We start from the raw sequence: 20603 nt of genomic DNA on the forward strand, positions 1-20603 counted from the left end.
CCTGACAGTATCAAGGATGCAATGGATAAACAGAAGGTTGACATTCAAGCACAGATACTACGATTTTTCATAAATTGTTTAATAAGAGAACGAGACAGGCCCGGAACAGATCAAAGTGAATTAGATGCACTGAACAAGTGGGGTCAAAATATAGCCGATGGAAAACATGACAGGGGGGCTTGCATAGTCAGTATGTACAAGAAAATTAGAAAGGCAGTGATAACGGCACACCAGAAAGGGAATGACAAAGCTTCCTCGGAGGGGGAAGAAGAACTTGAAGAACCAGAAAGAACTACAGATACTATAGCGTATGTAGGTAAGGGAGGTTACCTTAGAAAAGGCATCCGTCCGGAAAACAAGAGAGTTTTTCTCTCTGCTTTAACAAATCCGAATTCTTCTGAACACCAGTTCCAGGAGACTGATAGAAGACTACGAGAAAGAATGGGGTACCATGTACTCAATTCGATGGATGAACAAGAACTAGCCCGGTCAGCCATATTATGGGCTGAAAATCCAGACATATATAATGATGATACCTTAGCACAGACGTTTCTAAACCTTTCCCCAGACGAACAGAAATTAGCAGGTGTATACATGATTCAGCACCTCCTCACGAAATACATAAATAAACATTCCGATCCAGGACCCTTACACGAAACATTAGAAGCACTACTCATGGATAGATGGAGAGGTTTCAGTACCAAGTTAATACAAATAATTCTAGAACAACGACATAAATATAACACCTTCATAAGCTCTGAATATGTTCCCGCCCCACCTCTAGAAAGGAAAACGTACCACATGCAATGCGGTAGTGGCATTGAAAGTCAGAACCCCTTACGAGAAGTACACCCAGTTATGGGTGCGGATCATGCTTTGAAACGTGTATATGTGCACACGCCACTGACTAAGTTAGAACTGTTAGAAATGAAGAAACTAGTTCCGTGTCATGATAAAGACCCTGCAGGTTTTCACAGAGAGCTTAAAGACATGCTACTAATGGGGGAGTACACGTATGATGATATCATGAAAATGTTGAAGGTGCTGTTGCCCACGGGCATTTACGAGAAATTAAAGGAAAAAGAATGGGAGGTGGGGGACACTAAGATTGCATGGGCAGAAATAGAAGACGAAGAAAGCAAACGGATCCCCGGAGTAGGTCTTGGGGACAAGACTAAAGCATTACCCGGATTAATAGTACAGGTTCTGCCAAGATTATTGACAACTAGAAAGGAAGATTGGGACGCCATCTCGTCCTGTAAACAGAAACATGATGAAGATACTAGTGACTTCTATTCCAGATTTGAGAAATGTTTCATTATAAATAGTGGCCTACAACCGAGCAGCGAATCATATCCACACCTTTTCGTATCAAAATTAGTCGAGAATTCCCTACCATTAGTTAAAAACAGAGTGTACAAGGTTGAAAGTACTTGGCAGGCAAATACGCCATCCCAGATGTTACAAATGTTACAATATCATCAGAACAGAATTAGAGAAGAACAAGATCAGGAACAGAAACAGAAACGTATGAAAGACACAAAGATGAAAATGTTAGTAGCTCAGACGGTCCCAGCCGACGGTCAGAGAAAAGGTGGGACCCAGGCAAGTCACACTACAGCTCCCGTTAAAGGGACATGTAATTATTGTAAACAGCCAGGTCATTACGTACATGAATGCCCAGTCCTGAAACATAACATTTCAACAGGTAAAACTAAAGAAAGACCGCATCCGTCTAGACAAGATCAGGTCCAGCAACAGACTTCACAAAATGTACAGCCAATGCAGAATACCCAGCCTATGCATGCTCCATCTCATACAGCACAGACAGTAGCAGGACCACAGCCCATTGCCGCGACTCAGCAAGTTTCACAACAGATGTACCAGTATGCCCAATCTGCGTATCCAGATTACCCCCGATATACATGAAACAGCCTAGAGAGGGAAGGTGGGTTGCCTCTTATTGAAATTCCTGTAGATCAAGAAGGTCCTTATGTACACAGTCACGTATTGGGATAAGACAGAAAGTTTTTAATTGACACAGGGGCAAGTCGCACTACAATCAGTCATAATGAAGTCCCAGGGGCACCCCTCTCAGGCTCACAGAATGTTTCCCTTGGATTTTCAGGACAGCCTATTGTAAATGAAGTATCGGAACCAGTACCCTTGGCTGTGGGTCCATTATCACGAGTTACAGATTTGCTACTTACGAACTCATGCCCAGAAAATCTGTTAGGAATTAAAACTCTGAAAGCTCTAGGAGCTATAATATGCTCCCCGGAGGGAGTTAGACTCTTTCTACGGGATTTCAAGGGTCATTATGTTTTACGAGAATTTGATGTCAGATTGAAAAATGTACCAGATCACCTATGGGCAAAAGGCCCAGCTGACGTAGGTTGTATGCATATCACTCCATACCGTGTTACACTCAAGACAGGAGTTGTTCTACCCAGAATCAGACAATACAAGTTACCACCCGATGCTGTAGTGGCTTTACTGAAAATCATTGAAGAGCTCATTGCCCAGGGAGTGGTCGTAGAGACCGACTCCAATATCTGTAATTCACCCATCATTCCAATTCTTAAACGTACTGACCCCAATGCACCGCCAGTATATCGGCTGGTGATTGATCTTCGAGAACTGAATAAATGTATTGTACCACAGTACCCTGTGGTCCTCGACATCTCTTCCCTATTGACTGCCATTGATTCAGAAGCAACGTTCTTTACTGTAATTGATCTCAAGAACGCTTTCTTCAGTGTACCTATTGATCCAGAGAGCCAATATCTCTTCGGATTCAGTTTAAATGGACGAAGTTTCAAATTTTCCCGCGCACCTCAAGGATTCACAGAAAGCCCCAGCATCTATAGTCAAGCACTGAAAAGACAACTAGATTGTATTCAAATGCCAGTTGACACCGCTTTACTGCAATACGTCGATGATCTACTGATCACCGCACGAAGTGAGCCCGAATGTGAACAAGCATCATTGACAGTTTTACATTTCCTGGCCGACAAGGGACACAAGGTGTCTCCTTCGAAGCTACAATTCTGTGTTCAGCAAGTTGTGTACTTGGGTCACTTGCTGTCCAAAGTGGGGAGACAGCTCACTCCCGATCGCATTCAGTTAATTGTAAACATGCCACGACCCCAGACACAAAAGGAAGTGCGGGCCTTTATAGGCCTCACCTCGTACTGCAGACAATGGATTCCTCAATATGCATTTCTAGCTAAACCACTCATCCAGTTAACGACGCAGGAGGCAGCAACTTCGATTGCCCTCCCTTGGACTCAGGAACATACACAAGCCTTTGAGGAATTAAAGAAAGCATTATGCCAAGCACCAGTTTTAGCGACACCATGTTACAGCAAACCGTTTACACTTTTTGTTACAGAACGTGACGGCACAGCATTGTCTGTCCTCACTCAAGATCAGGCAGGTTCATATAAGCCTTGCGCTTATTTTTCTAGTACATTGGATTCCGTAGCACAGGCACTCCCTGCATGCTTAAAGTCAGTAGCCGCAACAGCACTAGCAATTAGACAAAGTGATTCAATTGTTTTAGGACATCAGTTAACAGTACAAGTACCGCACTCTGTAGAGGTTCTTTTAAATAGAACCCAAACTCAGCACTTGACTATAGCACGACTGACAGGTTACGAATTAACACTATTCCAGCCACACATAGAAATCAGACGCTGCAGCATCCTGAACCCAGCAACACTGTTACCTACAATTATGACAGATCCAGCCCCGCATGATTGCATAGAGATCATTAATGCAGTAACAAAGCCCCGACGAGACTTAACAGATGTTCCATTGACAAATCCTGACCTGACACTTTATGTGGATGGTTCATGTATGAGAACAAGTACAGGAGAATTAGTGGCCGCGTATGCAGTGACCACTGAAACCGAAGTTAAAGAAACACATCGTATTGATACACTGTCTGCTCAAGCGGCAGAGCTCATCGCTCTGACCCGAGCCTGTATTCTAGCCAAGAACAGAAATGTCAACATATACACTGATTCCCGTTATGCGTTCGGAGTTGTACACGACTTCGGCATGTTATGGCAAGAACGAGGTTTCCTGACCTCTCATGGTGCCAAGATCCAACATGGTCCCCTCATTCAAGCACTGTTAGAAGCAATACATCTGCCTTCAGGAATATCAGTCATGAAGTGTAAAGCACATACTAAAGTCACAGATTCTGTTTCCCAGGGTAACGACCTGGCAGACCAGACAGCAAAACATACAGCATCGACTCACACTCAGACAATTGATACGACAAAGACAACAGAACCAACAAATTGCATGACAGTCAGGGATCCCACACTAGATGTTATCGACATTCAGACACATGCTACTCCAGAAGAAATAAAGAAATGGATTGAACAAGGAGGGATCCAAACAGATCAAGGTTGGGTGACGAAGGGAAAATCTACATGGTTTCTCCCTGACTCTATGGTTCAAGTCATGATTAATACAGCACATAGCCCAGCACACCTAGGAGAGAAAGCGATGTTAGACAGTTTACAAAATCTATGGAATAATAAACACTTACGAGCAGCCGCAAAACAGAAAGTGCGTACTTGCATGATCTGTTGTCAGTTCAATCCAGGTAAAAGCGTCCCTGTAGAGCAAGGTGGATTTCATCCTCCCGATCACCCTTTTGAAGTCCTCCAGATGGATTATATCCAGATGGACCGTTGTCGAGGATTTAAATATGTTCTCGTAGTTGTCTGTGCTCTGTCCCGCTGGACCGAAGCATACCCAGTCCCAGATTACACTGCTCCGACCACTGCCAAGCAGCTGGTTCGTGAATTCTTCCCACGATACGGCTTGCCTCGTGTCGTGTACTCAGATAATGGTCAGCCATTTTCATCTGCATTAATGAAAGAAGTTTCTTTATTACTTGGATACCAGTGGAAATTCCATTGTGTCCGACATCCTGAAGCCGCAGGCCTTGTAGAAAGACATAACCAGACACTAAAGATCCGCCTTGCCAAAATATGTCAGGAGAAAGGGGTCGACTGGATAGTCGCCCTGCCAGTGGCACTATTCTACATGAGAATGGTTGCCCATTCGAGATCAGGGCTATCCCCGTACGAGGTGGTCTTTGGCAGACCACCGAATATGTGGGGGACGCCCATTCCGAAAAAGATTACTGATGTTGATTGTAATATGTTGACAGATTACCTTGCCTCCTTGATGTCTGCACTCCAATCATGTCGTTCACAGGTTGCCGCAGCCTTCCCTGACAACACTGATGTAAAGCCACACGACGTCCGTCCTGGGGACATCGTACTAGTGCGAAATTTTGATAGAAAGAGTCCGTTGGAGCCCTGCTGGAAATCGCCGAAGACCGTCCTTCTCACCACGAGGACGGCCGTGAAGATCGAGGGGAGAAAGGGGTGGGTTCATACGAGTCATGTGAAAAAATTCTTTGGACTGAAACCTGATCGAGACTCGTCCACCCCCACCAAAGACTGTGTTGAGCCAAAAGACTTTACAGAATCTGAACGAGAAAAAACTCCCCAAGAGGAGTATCGCATGAAACTCCGATCTAGCAAGTCAGACAGTTTAATTGTTTAAGTCCTCCCCTAGGTGAATCGGTTAAATAGTTTCTGACATGTATCCCCTAGATCGAGATAGAGAGAGAGAAGCCAAGAAACGTACATATTGTAAATCACTTCGTAGTCACTGTATAGTGACACTATTAATCATGTTTATTCTGAGTATTTTAATTATTGTTGCTAGCATCCTTTTACCTATCTACTACCCTATTTTCAAGCGTGAACAATCTGCTTACAATATATCTGCTGAACACACTTTTAGTGAGTTACCTCCACATGAACTCTCCTACAGACTTGCGCTGCGCAACAACACTTTTATTAGTATGCTACACCATTCTCATCAAACTAACAATGCTACAGATTGCTGGATATGTGGCCGACTCCCTCCCTAGTCCCTACCAGAATTACAAGGGAGCTCTGCCCCTCTTCCCGTACCCATTCACTCACAATGGCTCTTGCGGAGCATGGTTTAAAATAATTAATTCCCTAGATCCTGATATTGCTGTTTTCGATGGGGGCTGGGTTTGGGGAAACCTGAACTTAGTCCTGCTCGACGTCTGTTACCCTGATAAGGAGGGACTCCCCACTAGAATAGGAACTGATCTAGAAAATGAAGTGTATGGATTAGGTAATTATACAATTAGCCTTATGATTCTTACTGTTGAGTCCGAAGCTGCACCAGTTCTACCAATTATGTCAGTATTGCCAGTTACTGGCGAATTATGTATCAGGAAGAAAGGTTCAGTACACTTAGGTCATAGTAAATGCACTACTGTGGTCGAATTCAGCGATCAAGGAAAATCATCCTTTAAAGCTATTTGTCATTCTTACTTTGTTTGTGGTCATACCGCATACACACGTCTACCTCCAGATTGGGATGGTACCTGTTACATTGCATTCCTTCTGCCACCTGTTTTCCTAGCTCCCCCTGATTACCATAGAAATACCAATCTACTAAAGAATAGACCCAGAAGAGATATCCCACTTGTCGACTACACAGAAACGGCATGGGAACAGTACACCGATTTTAATAAAGGATTCTTTTTCTTTTTAGGACCTGTTCAGAATAGTAAATTAATACGCAGATTAACTAGAACACTTGAAGCAGTAGTGAATGAAACTGCCTCCGCCTTGGGTAACTTAACAGAAGAACAGTCCGCCATGCGGGTTGTTGTCCTTCAGAACCGTCTTGTTATTGACGTCATCTTGGCAGATAGAGGCGGAGCTTGTAAGGTCATCGGGTCAAGTTGCTGTGTTTTCATACCACAAAACGCACCATCTGTATATCAAGCTATTACCCGTCTCCATAAAATTGCAAATCAGATACATCAGAATCCAGGCACCTGGACTTGGTCCGGTTGGTTCTGGACAACGTTAACAGCTTGGGGATGGAAGATCCTATCCTTCCTAGGCATTGGCCTAGTCCTAGTATTCAGTTGCTGCCTGTGCCTACAGTGTGGGCCAGCGATTTGTGGACTATGTGCCACCTCTTGTATTGAACATTCCAGTTTTCTCTCAAAACGCAAACGAAAGAAAGAAGAGCAAATGATGTTGCAAGAACAAACTGATCGATTCATGAGGATCGATATTTCATGAAGGGTCCGTAGGGAACAAGGAGGGAATGAGGAAATATAAATTTTTGGTCATGTTATGTTCCCTAGCGCGTACCCCACCGACTCCATGTACCAGCTTAAAGTGCATGTAACTTCCCTCCTGTGTCAGCTATGAAGACGCAAATACATTTGCGTCCAACGTTAACTTGTCCTCTTTCAGATCCACCCTGAATGGATTATATAGTCCGTTCCTAAGTATGCTATGCCACCGTCTTTTTGTAGTACACTCCACATGTTTTTCTGCTCTGGCAGAGTAGGCCCCGAATTTCTGCCATCGAGCCTTTTCTCTGGCTTCTGACTCTGACAGCCTCTGCCCAGGCTACCTCTGTACCCGTGAACTCTGACTTACTTCCAGCGCGGCCCCTCGCGCTCAGCTCAGCCTGCTTTCTGCCAAGACTGACTATAACCTTCGAGTTATCTGTTCCGCTCCTCGAGAATACATTCCTGCCTACTAGCTTCAGTAAACATCCTCCCCAGCTGCAGAGCCAAAGGGCCGACCTGTCTCAGTGCAAGTAATTCATAGCCTCTGTTACCATGCTCCCATGGAAGGCCCCGTGCCCCCACACTTCTCATGCAGACACTTAGGCGCTTATACACGCATCCACAGTTAGCATAGAATAGCTTCTGCCCTAGAGACCTTTCCGCCCAGATAGTATGGTTCCTAAACATCAGATATCAGATATGATAGAAGTACAAGTTGATCTGACATGCCAGACTTCTGTCTCTTCCCGTCAGTGTAAATGTCAAGTCCCCTGCACCCCTCTATTCATACGTCATGCAGCTGCGCGCGCATCCAAGCTTCCGATTTCTGCTGACATTGCAAAAACTTCTGTTAGTGCCACCCCTTTGTGACACCTATCAGTGACGTTTCTAGCACACACCTCCAGTTCACGCCTCTTGATTACGTACCAGTACCACGTGTATACTGTTATCTTGACTTCTCTCAGCTGTTACGCCTCCTGCACTATTGCTTATGATGTGAATTAAGTATATAAGCTATGTATTGTTAATAAAATGCAGCGCTCTATCCCTTCTGACACCCCTGTGGTGGTCAGAATCCGATATCCTGGTCATGTCCATTCCTTTATGAGGAATAAAACCCTTAGAAACTCTAACACCACGGACTCTGTCTTTTTTCATCCGATCTGAGTTATTATTGATTAAGTACTTACCTGCATAGAAATTAAGAGAGTAAATTAATTATTTACGTCAATATGGTGGTGGTGCCGATGATCTGCAATCGTTGTTTCCCCTCTATGAGACATCTCGCTGCCTTAGATCCACAAATACAGGACTTGTATACATCCCCAAGATAAAAAGAGTGAGGTGGGGAGGAAAGGGTTTTTACCTCCAGGCAGCAAAGTTGTGGAATTCACTCCCAGTACAGCTACGACTACAATACAGCAGATCGCTCTTTAGGAAAAACATAAAAACCTGGCTCTTTTCCAAACTCTAAATCCATCAGCTGTTTCTGGTATGCTCACTCCTTAGTGCCAAGACGCCTCGGCAATAGTGTGCTCTATAAATACTCAGTCAGTCAGTCAGTCAGTCAGCAAAAAATCGATGGATTTAGGTCCAGATCTCTGTACTGGGGTGAATGTATGACATTGTTCTGCATTCTGTCCATCAATTGTTCTTTTTGCTTAAGGCAATTAGAAGACATGAAAGCTAGCAGAGGGTGACAGGAGGGAAGGCAGATTGAGACGAGAGGGCATGCAAAGCAACTTGTGGGGAGGTGGAATGAGACATGAGATAAGACAGAGGAAGGCATCAGAGAAAGAGGAATGAAACATGAGAGTAGGCAGAGGAAAGCACATCTATGGCCGATAAAAACATGAGGGTAGTCAGAGGGAGATATGGGAGATGTGACGGAAGCTCTGAGGAGAGGTGAGGGCAGGCACAGTAAGACACAAGGGAAGGGTATATAAATGTAAGCAGAAGGAGGCAAGAAAAAAGGCAGTAGGAGACATGAGGGCAGGAAGAAGAAGGCATTTAGCACAGCAGAGGCAGGCGTGTGAGACGGCTGATGGTGGCATAGGATGAAGACAAGAGGGCAAGTAGTGCAAGACCTGATGAAGAGAAGGCAGAGAAAGACCATGAGATAAAATCAGCATGAGTAGTGCTAGAAAGCAGAGGAACGGGGTGATGGCAGATACAGTGGGAGCTGCAGAGAGGAGAGATACTGTAAGACCAAGCAGAGGAAAAGACTTTGGATCAAAAGCACAACTGAGGGCAAACAAAGACTGTGAAAGCAGGCACAGAAATGGAAAGGAGCTATGGAAAGGGGTCAGAGGGTTAGACAGAAGTAGAAACAGTAATGGTAGATAAAGAAGGTGAGTCAGTGGGGGCAGACAGAGAAATAAGGGGCATATCAGCAATGCTTTGCGATAACTATCGCAAAGTGTGCTTAGTGCTCCTTTCCCTAACGCCCGCTATCGCAGGTTTTTATTGCTGAGATATCGCGTTGTTAGCACCCGTATCTCCAAGACGATAAAAAATCCAGCGATAGCGGGGAAATCACCGTTTAGCAGGGAACATTGCTGGTTTTTAGTGATGTTCCCTGCAAAACGGCCATAACCTTGCTGATACGACCCTGTGGTCGTATCAGCAGAATCCACCCCCTATGTTAGGGGTGGCTAAGTCAAGAATTTAGCAGACGTTCGTTTTTGGAGAAAACAGCAGTTTTCTCCAAAAACTAACGTCTGCTAAAATGCTAGTGCATCCTTGCTGATATCGCGAAGCTGCGCTATTGATGTCCTGACATGTAGTGTATTTCAGGAACGCCAACTTTGCATCCCATTAGAGATGCAAAGGTAGGCGTAGTGCAAAATGGTGCTAACATGCGAATATGCATGTTAGCATCCTCTTCCTGATAGGGCCAGCAGCGGTGCGTCCATTGGGGCGTAGGGGCGTAGCCCCACCAGCCCACATGGAAGCATTGCGGCCGCCGAGCAATCCTACTAGTATAAATAACAATTACAAATCAGCCGCCGGTTGCGCAGGGGGGGTGGGCGTGGCCTGCTGCAGCTTGAGTGACAGTCCACACACTCAGGCTGCAGCAGACCGTAGTGGGGAACTTACAGTGCGCATGCTTGGGAAAGTTGAAAACTTTCTCAAGCATGCGCACTGTAAGTTCCCCAGCGGGACCCAGGGGTGCTTGCTTGCTGTCACAGCCCGGGTTTAGAAAGGCCAAAAGGGCGAGCAGCAAATATGCCTCCGTAGCCAATGGATTGGCTGGTCCACCGGCGCAGCATCCCATTGGATGCCGCGCTTGGGGGGGAGGTCTGTCGCTGGCTCCCGTACAGTGTTTGTCTAGCTGTCGCCATTACGTGCTGACTGTACCACGGTAAATTACATTTTTCATCACCGGAGCTCAGCTGTGGCACTTTGAATTGCACGGAGAGGCAGAAAATAAATTAAAAAAAGTTGCAGCAGCATTGCCCTGGACTTTCACTGCTGCAGGACCCCAGTCCAGGCCAGAATACGCTCTGAGGAGGCAAGCGGCAATCGCTAATTGCCGCGGTGGCTTGAGCTCCAGTTACTGCAACTTGGATAAGTAAGTGCGGCCGCCGACTGTGTGTGACAGTGTGAATAATGAATTCCTAAAGACATTGCGGGATCGGCAGCGGGTGCCAGTAGTGTACAAAACTCACTGTAACTCAGACGTTTTGTAGTGTCCTGGCATGGCTGCATCTTCCATTGTTGCTATTTTATTTCGCATATATTTACCATGTTTGAAACTGTCTGCCTATTTGGGATGACGGTGAATTGGGCCTCTTTCGATTACAAACGTAGGAGTGAAAAATGAAATGTGTTGATGTTATGGCAATGATGTTAAAACCCTTCACTATGTAAATAACCTTAATTTTATGCTGCCCCATGACTGAAAACGTCCCACTGTGTATTCACACCCAGCGGTGCAATTTCGGGGGGGGGGGGGGTGGGGGGGTGGGTGGGAGGGGGTGGAGTGGGGCTAAGAAAACATTTTGTGGGGGCTGATTCTTCCAGAAATGGGCAGAATGGGGCTGCAGTGGCTGGAAGAAGGGGTGAAAAACGCCAAAGCCTCGTTAACTCGCAAACGGTCTTAAAGACCTGTGAAGTGCACACCCAGGGCCCTTTCCCAATGGGCATTGCTCGGCTGTTCACACCCGCCCTCTGCATTCTCCCCTGAAGACTTTCCATTCCCATACCCAGGGGGGAGGCTCAGTGAGAGGACCTGTACCTTCCGACCCCTCCTCGAGCTTCACGTTCTTCGCAGGCACAGAGCCCACCAGGCTGCACTCGGGTCCCTGGGTTGCCTGTCAAAGGCCTAGAATTGCCAGCAGCTGCCCTGGAAGCCTCCCAGCCGTTTGCCTTCTGCTCAAAAATATAATCACTGAAGAAGCAGAGACTCGGGGTTGAGTCTGAGGGTGTGTGTCTGCCGAGCCGAGGCGTGCCAACTGATGCATGCACGACGCTCTCCTGTCATCCTGCTACTGCCTCCTGCAACCCCCACAGGGCTATGAAAGATTTTATTTTATTTTAATGCATGCAGCTTGCTTTTCAAAAGAATCGGCATTCTGTGGTCTTGTAACTTTGGATTTGTCTCTCAGAAGCTAGGAAAGAGCTCAGTGCGAGGGCAATTTCCACTGGCTCGAAGGAGAAGAGTCTGGGGTAATTTAAAACAGCTTTCCGACAGCAATAAGCTATCATCTGTTGTATGGGAGGAGATTATTGCACCAGCCTCAGCCTGTGAAGATAATGCAGAATGGTGCTAGGCAGCCTGTCTGTGCGCATGTCAGATGAGACAGTGTGACACTTAGATAACTGAGATGGCTGAGGGTAACTTGTTCATGTTGGTGCCTCACCACACATCCTTCCTGTTGGGCCAGGTCCCATGTGGACAGAGACGTTTTCTAGTACATTTAAGATGTTCTTGGAGTTTCTAGTTGTTCAAATGGGTGGAATTTCTGATGTGTATATGTTTCCCTCATCTTCATTACTTGATTTTGCATGTGAGAAAGTGTCACTCCTAGTTGTTGAAATGTCACTCATAATTACACTGACATTTTGAAAATGTCACACGTAGCAATCTGAAACCTTGGCAGCTATGGTGATCTGGGGCATGAGAGTGCAGTTGAGGTATTATTAATAAGTTGAAGAAATGACTCCCATCATGCACTGAAATCACATTAAAGCTCGCTTGTAAGCAAAGTCGTTAAATGCCTATTGAATGTGTACTTTATCGTTCTCTCTTTATCTAAATACTCCACTCTCAGATCGGTTCCAGAAAGTAAAAGTGTGCACAGTGTGTAGTGTGGATGCTCAGTGATACGTTACATCGCCTGCACTGACAACCATTGTGCATACTCGGGTCCCAGCGCTGCAGTTTGGGAACCACACGGGGAGGGAAGCTATAACACAGACCAAGCTGCCTGTCCTGTCTGTATTTTATTTGTGTTCGTTTTATTTGAAATGTGTGAAATAAAAAACGCGCCCAGAGCCCCATTAATCAACGTTCCTTTTCCATAAACATGAAAGGGAGAGGAGACCGTCGCCAGGCAACAACCCTCAAACCATCAGTTGTAGGAGAGACATGCGAGGGTCCCCTGTTCTATCACCACTAGGACCCCCAGCAGCAATTCCCTCATGTGGACTGCACTGATGATGTCAACGGCTGTTGCCGTGGCAACAGGCGCTGTGATGTCATTGCTACATGTGGAGGACGGAGGCCCTTCCAGGAAGGGTGCATTCCAGAGCACTGGATGAGGGGCACAGGAGTTTAGCGACGCTGGTTTAGATGGGACAGCCACAAAGTCACGGTGACACTTTTGACGCACCGCCCAGACCGCACCAACATTATTCACAATCATACTACGTTAAAAACCATGCTTTACAAACTACGCCCCACAGACATGGCAGCCTCTTACTCGAGCACCTGGGTGCACTTCGGCGCCTTGTCTGGTGCATGAGGCGCTAGAGACATACTACACTAATTAGTACTACCTGCCCATGTTCCAGTGCCGTGTCCAGCAGTGAGGATGGGTGGTGGAGGAAAAGAGGATTGACAGTCGCCTGACCCCTGACAAGTAGGCACTAGCTAGGGGCGCAGTGAGTCATTTTTTAGCAGCTAACTATGAGTATCAGAAAGGGAACAAAGGGAGAACAAGACAGAAAGGTACAGCGAGAAAGTGGAAGCGAAAAAGCAAGAAAACAAGCAGAGGCGCTTTGAACGAAGAAATGAGAGTAAGGTAAGGTAATGGAGGAAGTGTGAAAGGAAAGTACGGTGAAAGGATGAATGGAAAGATGGAAAATTAAGTGGGAGGAATAGAGTGCTGAATGGATGAGAGGATAAAAAGATCGAAGGGAGAAAGAAGAGTTAAATTCAAAGGCACAGCGTGCGCGAGAATGCCGTTGCAAACCCTAGAACTCTCTTTCACTATCACTCCTTTTATCACTCACTGGGTTGTTTCTGAACTTTTCTTTTAATACATCTCAACCTTATTTCAACTTCTGTCATTCTTTTTTCATGTGTGCACCCTAACTCCCTTTTTTTTCCGCTTTCTTTCATTACCATATATCCTTCTTCCTGTGTCTCCCTTCTGCATCTTTCCTTTTTTATTTCTTTTCTTTCATAGTTCGTACTTCTCATCTTCTGATGTTATTTCTCTTTCTGTTACTCCCGCGTTGCTACATCTCCTCATCTTCACTCCGTGCTTTCCCCTTTTCAGTCCTCGCTCTCAAGGTTCCTTCTTTGTTATTCAGCCCTTAGCGCTGTCCCTGCACGTGGTACTGAGCACAAGTCTGAGCAAAGGGACAGGGACGTAGCTGCAGGGTGTGTTTGGGGTGGTTACACTCCCCCATATAAATGTATTCTGTATTGAATAGATTGGTACAAGTGCTTTAAGTTCGGTATGGTGAAGTGTTTGTTGGATTTCACTTCACATGCAGACAAAAACATAAAAACTCAGGCTCGTATAATCAGCACGATAGTTGGGAAATCTGAAGCTGACCCACCCTCCCCCATACATAATGACCAAGCTATGCCCCTGCAAAGGGACACTAAGATGATACATGCAATATGAGTGCAACACCATCAGACCTACCAACTCACCTGGTGCCACCATGTGTCACGTGATTTCGGTTTGTACTTCCCATTTTCCAGGATTGGCTGGTCCACTGGCGCAGCATCCCATTGGATACCGCGCGTGGGGGTGGCCCGGCATTCATCTCGCAAGCCAAGGAGGACTGGTCGTTGGCGCCGGCGGTGCCCGATTCTGGTTCCATGTTTCCACAGTGAGTGACTGTTTCAATTCATTTTAGCTGTGGAGTGTTGTTAAGTAGCAGCCATCCCATGCGAGCAGGCATGCTAAGGAGTGAGGTGTCCACCATTTACTTTACTAATTTACATCGCAAAGTCCTTCTCATCGTCACCTTTCACATCGAATAGAGTGGGGCTCAAGAGCGAGAGGCGGGAGCGAAGTGGAGGAGGCCGAGGGAGGAAAACGAGATAAGAGCGTGGACGGAGAGAACGAGACGCAGAAAGGGAGACGGGGCGACGTGCAGAGAAGGGGACGAGAAGAGAGAAGATAAGAGAATGTAAGAGAGAGGGGGAGAGAGAGAGAGAGAGGGGGTGAGGAGAGAAGCTAGGTCACTGCTGAGAGGGGAGGGCAGGCACGAAGGAAGAGGAAGAGCATTTGAAACATAGGGGGGGGGAGTTGAGGGAAAGAGTGACCCAAGCAAGGGAGAAGAGAGAGCTCGGTGGAAGAGAAACGTGTGAGGTGAAGGACAGTAGGAGGAAGTGAGGGAAGAGGGGACAGAACGTGGGAGGGACTGACACAGAGAGAGGGGGTGACACAGAAGGAGTGAGTGACACAGAAGGAGTGAGTGACACAGAAGGAGGGGGTGACACAGAGGGAGGGGTGACACAGAGGGAGGGAGTGACACGGAGGGAGTGACACAGAGGGAGGGAGTGACACAGAGGGAGGGAGTGACACAGAGGGTTGAGTGACAGAGGGAGGGAGTGACACAGAGGGGGGAGTGACACAGAGGGAGGGAGTGACACAGAGGGGGGAGTGACACAGAAGGAGTGAGTGACACAGAGGGAGGGGTGACACAGAGGGGGGTAGTGACACAGAAGGAGGGGGTGACACAGAGGGAGGGGGTGACAGAGAAGGAGGGGGTGACACAGAGAAGGAGGGGGTGACACAGAGAAGGAGGGAGTGACACAGAGAAGGAGGGGGTGACACAGAGGGAGGGAGTGACACAGACGGAGGGGGTGACACAGAGGGAGGGAGGGAGTGACACAGAGGGAGGGGGTGACACACAGGGATGGAGTGACACAGAGGGAGGGAGTGAGGGATGGAGTGACGCAGAGGGAGGGAGAGGCAGTTGTTGCAACGCCAATACGTTGATTGCTATTGGGCAGTACTTAACTTCGCAGACCACGAAATCGCACGCCCCGACAACGCGTTTTGTTTTTTGTTCCCCTCTGTTTCATGTGTGAACTGCTCTTTTATCCTACTGAAATGAAATTGTTGTAAAAAAGACAAGAATACATATCCCATATCCGTCCGTATTTAGCCAGCCACGCATTTCCCAGAGTGTGCTTGCTGCCCGTCCTATAAGGCACCTGGATGCCACCCAAAGCATTATGAAGCGCTATGTAAATATCATTACTGTTGGGGATAGTCTGGTCCGCTGTGCATGAATTGTGATTGGCTTTAAAATCTGCTCCCTAAAGTGCAATTTATATCGGTGCATATTTCGTCAGCCACGCATTTAGCAGATTGCGCTTGCTACCCGTTCGATAAGGCACCTGTACGCCACCCAAAGCGGTACGAAGCGCTATGTAAATACCATTAGTGTTCGAGATAGTCTGGTTCGCTGTGCATAAAATGTGATCAGCTTTATAATCTGATTTCTAACGTGCGTTTTTCTTTTCTGCTGTGTGCCTGCAATTCCATCCATCCACCCTGTACAGACTTACATGAAGCAATTATTAAGTATTTGTTTGAAAACTATCCACCCACCCATTCATCCATCCACCCACCCTTTGATCCATCCACATACCCATCCAGCCATCCTTCACCCATCCACCCTTTGAAACATCCATTCATCCATGCACCATTTCATCTAGCCATCCACCAATCCTTCACACACCCACCCTTTCATCCGTCCATGCATCCAGCGACCCTTTCATTCAGCCAGCAAGCCATCTGTCATCCACCCACCCTTTCATCCATCCAGCCAGCCTTTCACCAGTTCTACCATACACCCTTCATCCATCCACCCACCCTCTCTCCATCAATCCACCCATCGCATTAACAAAGGAATGATGATATTGACATTGCGCACAATTTACGTTATTTGTAGCTTTGTTGAGCGTTTGCAGTATTAATGAATGCATTATAAACAATTCAATCAACTGGCATTAAGTATATGACCGTTATTAAGTATATGAGCGTTATTAATACGCGCGTCAATAAGCTAAGGTGACATAGCCGCTGTTTAAAATAACCATGTCTTCAGCTTCCTGGAGTGCCTCTGACTTCGTTCTGTTTCTTTACTTTTTGTGACTGTTGGTCCTGCTGGGAAACATTTTCAATTTATGTTCTCTTGTTTACTGGGAGCATTGCTTTTATTTTCCTTTAGTGTAATAGGCTGGCTGGTGAAGTGCACTTCCCATAGTGTGCAGTCACTTCAATTTGCCTTTAGGTGACTACCTGGCTTGATCGTGGTTTTCTATTTGATTTAATGTAACTCCTTGTCTTGATGAGTGCATTGGTTTTAGTTTGTTTGAGGTAACTGCTTCACATGCTGGTTTCATCACACAGCTGACACCCACCCTGAGAAAGCCAGAGCTGCCCTGTTATTGGTATCAACACCAGTGCGCTTAGGTTCCTTACAGCTCCTTCACTTGAAGTGGGTTACCACCTACTCGTTTACTTTTTGTATCCTGCTCGTACCAAGTCAGATCCAGACCCAGACCAGTCATTTTTCTTTCATTAAACTGTACTTGCTTGGTGCTTTTATGTTGGTGCCTGCATGCTGAGGTGTACTCTTCTTCAGTTTAAATGTATGTGACTGGCCTGTTGACTAGCACCCTGCTTTCAAAGTGAAGGTTCACAGGTTCACACTTGCTTTAGTTTACTTTTGTATGGTTGACTGCATGCACTGTTTTTCTGGATGCATTGCTTTAAGTTACTCCTTGATGCATTGCTTTCAGTTTGCTTTCAAGTAATTGCCTCTCATTTTCCTAATGCTTTGTGAAGGCTGTTTCCCAACTGCTGTGCAACTTCTTCTACTCTTAGAGCTGAGATTTTCATGAAAGTCTTATAGTCTGAATTCAGCACCTGAGCGTAATAGGACGGAATGAATGAAGCTCTGTGGTTATACTGAATAAGCAGCTACCTATGTTATGCCATCTATTAATGTAATAACTGCACTTTCACAATTGCTTTATTAACCTTCCTGCTTTCTCAAATTTGCTTGAAAATGCACGATTTTTCTTCTTTTTTTTCAAAATTTTCTTGGGGGGGGGGGTTATCCCCCCAAACCCCCCTTTTGGGGTTTGGGCTCGCTCGCTGCGCTCGCTCGCTACGGTGCTGTATGCAAATCACTTCACGCCCCACCACTTTGAAATGTCACCCACCGCCCCTGGATAGGGCGATAGTTTTATCTCCGCTTTTTTGGCTTTTTAAACCAAAAAAGCGGAGATAAAGCCCTTGCTTATAAGCCCCTAATTGTTAAAAAGCAAGTAGTGGTTGAAAGCAGAGAAATCAGGTAGATGAATGAATATAGTAATATCAGTCTATGTTGGAAGTCATAAATGTAATTCTCAAATCTCCTACGGGGGAGGCCTCCAAGCCAAGACATATCTCATCCAGGTGATCCTATTTGAGTTTTTGTCCACCACCCATCTCTCAGTAGGTGGCCTACTCCTAGAGGCGCAATTCATTTCTGTTCCATGATACCAACAGTACATACACTTACCTTATTCCTTGCTGTACTCTTTCCATCTGCCTTACTGTAGCAGCTTTTTGCTCACTCTATTTGTCATTCTCGGACAACAAACCTTAACACCCAACCAACTGGATATCCATCCTCCTCCCTTAATCTCTTGTTCCTGGCAGCATTCACCGGTGAAACCGCCATTTTATTCTAAGGTCACTCCATCCTGTGAGACCTTCACTGTGTCCTTCTGACTGCACGTCAGTCCACCTATCTACTGGGTGCTTCCACTGCTAGTGCTCAAGAGGTCGATTTTGCAACCAGGAACCCACCTGAGAGGCTGAAAAATAGTACGAAAGTGGGTTCCGAAGTGAGGGTAATGAAGCATTTGAAGAAGAATGTTTGTGTGCACATGAAATGAGTCACAAATACTGTGGTTATGCGACTGGCCTTGCTAGGAGGTCAAGTAGGATGGCCATAAATGGAACTGCATCCATGGCCAGTTCTCACCTCACTTCCGAGTGGGTCTGGCAGTGGAATTTCGCATTTCATTCAACGTTTTTAATGGCCCTTTAGCTGGAGTTGAAGTCAACATTGTGTATGGGCAGGCAGGGGGTCTTTGGGATCTCTTGGACAGAAAACAAGAGCACGAGGCTTGATTGGGGACCGTCTGGTTGGAAAAGAGAAGAACTTTTTTGAGTTGTGTCTTGTGACTGTGGGGTTGGGGAAGTATGCAATGGAGCCATCAAGAGAAGACTGATTTGTCATTAGGAGGAGATGGGAGATCAGATAGAGCTTTACATGCCTGAATTTACTGTTTAGTGTATGTTGTAGATTAAAACATGATGTGGCAGAGGATGAGGAAAAGAAATTCAGTCCATACCATGAAGCAAAAGTACTGTGAAACATCACGGTGACAACCCCAGAAATATTTCTTACATTGATTTCTACACACTAATTTTACAGAAGCAACCTGACTATTGTCCAATACTTACAAGTGCTGTCATAGCAGTCCCTTGGGCTGAACCCAGACACAACACTGCCAAGGCTATTAATGACTGGTGGAGATGGCAGCTTCGTAGCAAATTTCTGGAAGCACATCTTACTGGAATTGAAAGGCAGAGCATTCTCATTAAAGTTACTGCTTTATTGATATCACAGAGCTTTTTCATAAACACACAAAATTATGGTGATCCCAGAACTTTCTCATTAAATTCACAGCAATTATGCAGCCTTCTTCGTTGGCTGCTCTATGCTGCTGTGCATATCGTAAGGATGGCCTTTCACCAGGGAAAATGAAAGGGAGTATTTTCCACTGTCAAGTCCTAGAGCCCACACCGGCGGCACAGGTCCTGCCTTTTACCTACACTGCACCCTGCCTAGGGGTTACCCAGGACGTCCTACAGGGGTGCCCCATGTGTATGCACAAGGGAAAGTGAGGCCTGACAAGTGATAGCACTTGTCTGGACAACATCCTAATTTATCATAATGCGCACAGGCCCTTCACTGAAGACCTGTGTTCCCTCTCTGCGCATTTCTTTAGTACTAGTCCAGGCACACACTGTGCACATCACTTAGGGATCTTGCTAGTAAGGCAAACATATCAATCAGAGACAACTAATCACCACTACAATTTATACAGGGAACATCTGTACTTGCACACTGATTACCAGTGGCAAGTACCTACAGCATCTAACATCACAACTCTCTGTCAGGAAAACGGCCTAGGGGAAAGGCAAAACGTTTAAGTGACCTTTAGCCAACAAGGCCAAGTCCAACACAAATCATATAATTTATTTAATAAAATGTGCTACATTTTGTGGAAATTACACAAATGTGCCAACATTTCATTTGGCTGATACAGGAGTGAAATTTTCAAATGAGGACATAACTTGCTGAAAGAAGACATGAAAGGCAATGTCAGGATAATGCTATGAGCAAAAAATGTAACTTGGTGAGACATTTTCTAATCAATCCAGTCTCCCATAAAGAAAGAATTTCACAACATTGCATAATGCAAACATTTACAAATTTCACAAGCTTGATTTTTAGCCCAGATGAAGTTGGCAGTAGTCTTGTGTAGTTTGTTTCCAAACAAACTAACTGCACAAGACTCCCAATGACCAGTGTCCTTACTTTACAAATTAGATGTTAATTTTTCTCAGGGATGCTTTCAACAGGGATCATTTCAAAGGGATCAGTGAATTTCAATTCTATCAAGAATGTGTGACAACTTTCGTACGCTTTTATATGTTTTGTCTCAACATGTAATAATAAGAGAGCAAATTATAAATGCACGTCCTGTACCTTTTATCCTGATGAAAGCTTCCTTCTGATCTATGCACATGAGCCATAATGCTATTGCTGCCTAACACACATAAACGTCTGTGCATACATTTATTATGATTCAAAAAATTCAAAGATTTCCTATTATAGATTAAGAGTTAGTTTCACACTAAGTGACTGGAAGATCATCTAAGTG

The 20603-nt window shown here is 45.6% G+C and overlaps 1 protein-coding gene across 1 annotated transcript in view; it reads right to left on the bottom strand.

Annotated features, from left to right (window-relative positions):
• LOC147748683 (coagulation factor XI-like) overlaps positions 1-20603 on the bottom strand; it is a 92991-nt gene that overhangs the window by 44032 nt on the left and 28356 nt on the right. The window contains exon 6 of the mRNA XM_086963558.1: positions 19117-19226. Coding sequence (XP_086819684.1) covers positions 19117-19226 — 110 coding nt within the window. The remainder of the gene's footprint in view (positions 1-19116; positions 19227-20603) is intronic.

This window comes from Lissotriton vulgaris, chromosome 1_1, assembly GCF_964263255.1.
Source record: "Lissotriton vulgaris chromosome 1_1, aLisVul1.2, whole genome shotgun sequence".
Taxonomy (NCBI): domain Eukaryota; kingdom Metazoa; phylum Chordata; class Amphibia; order Caudata; family Salamandridae; genus Lissotriton; species Lissotriton vulgaris.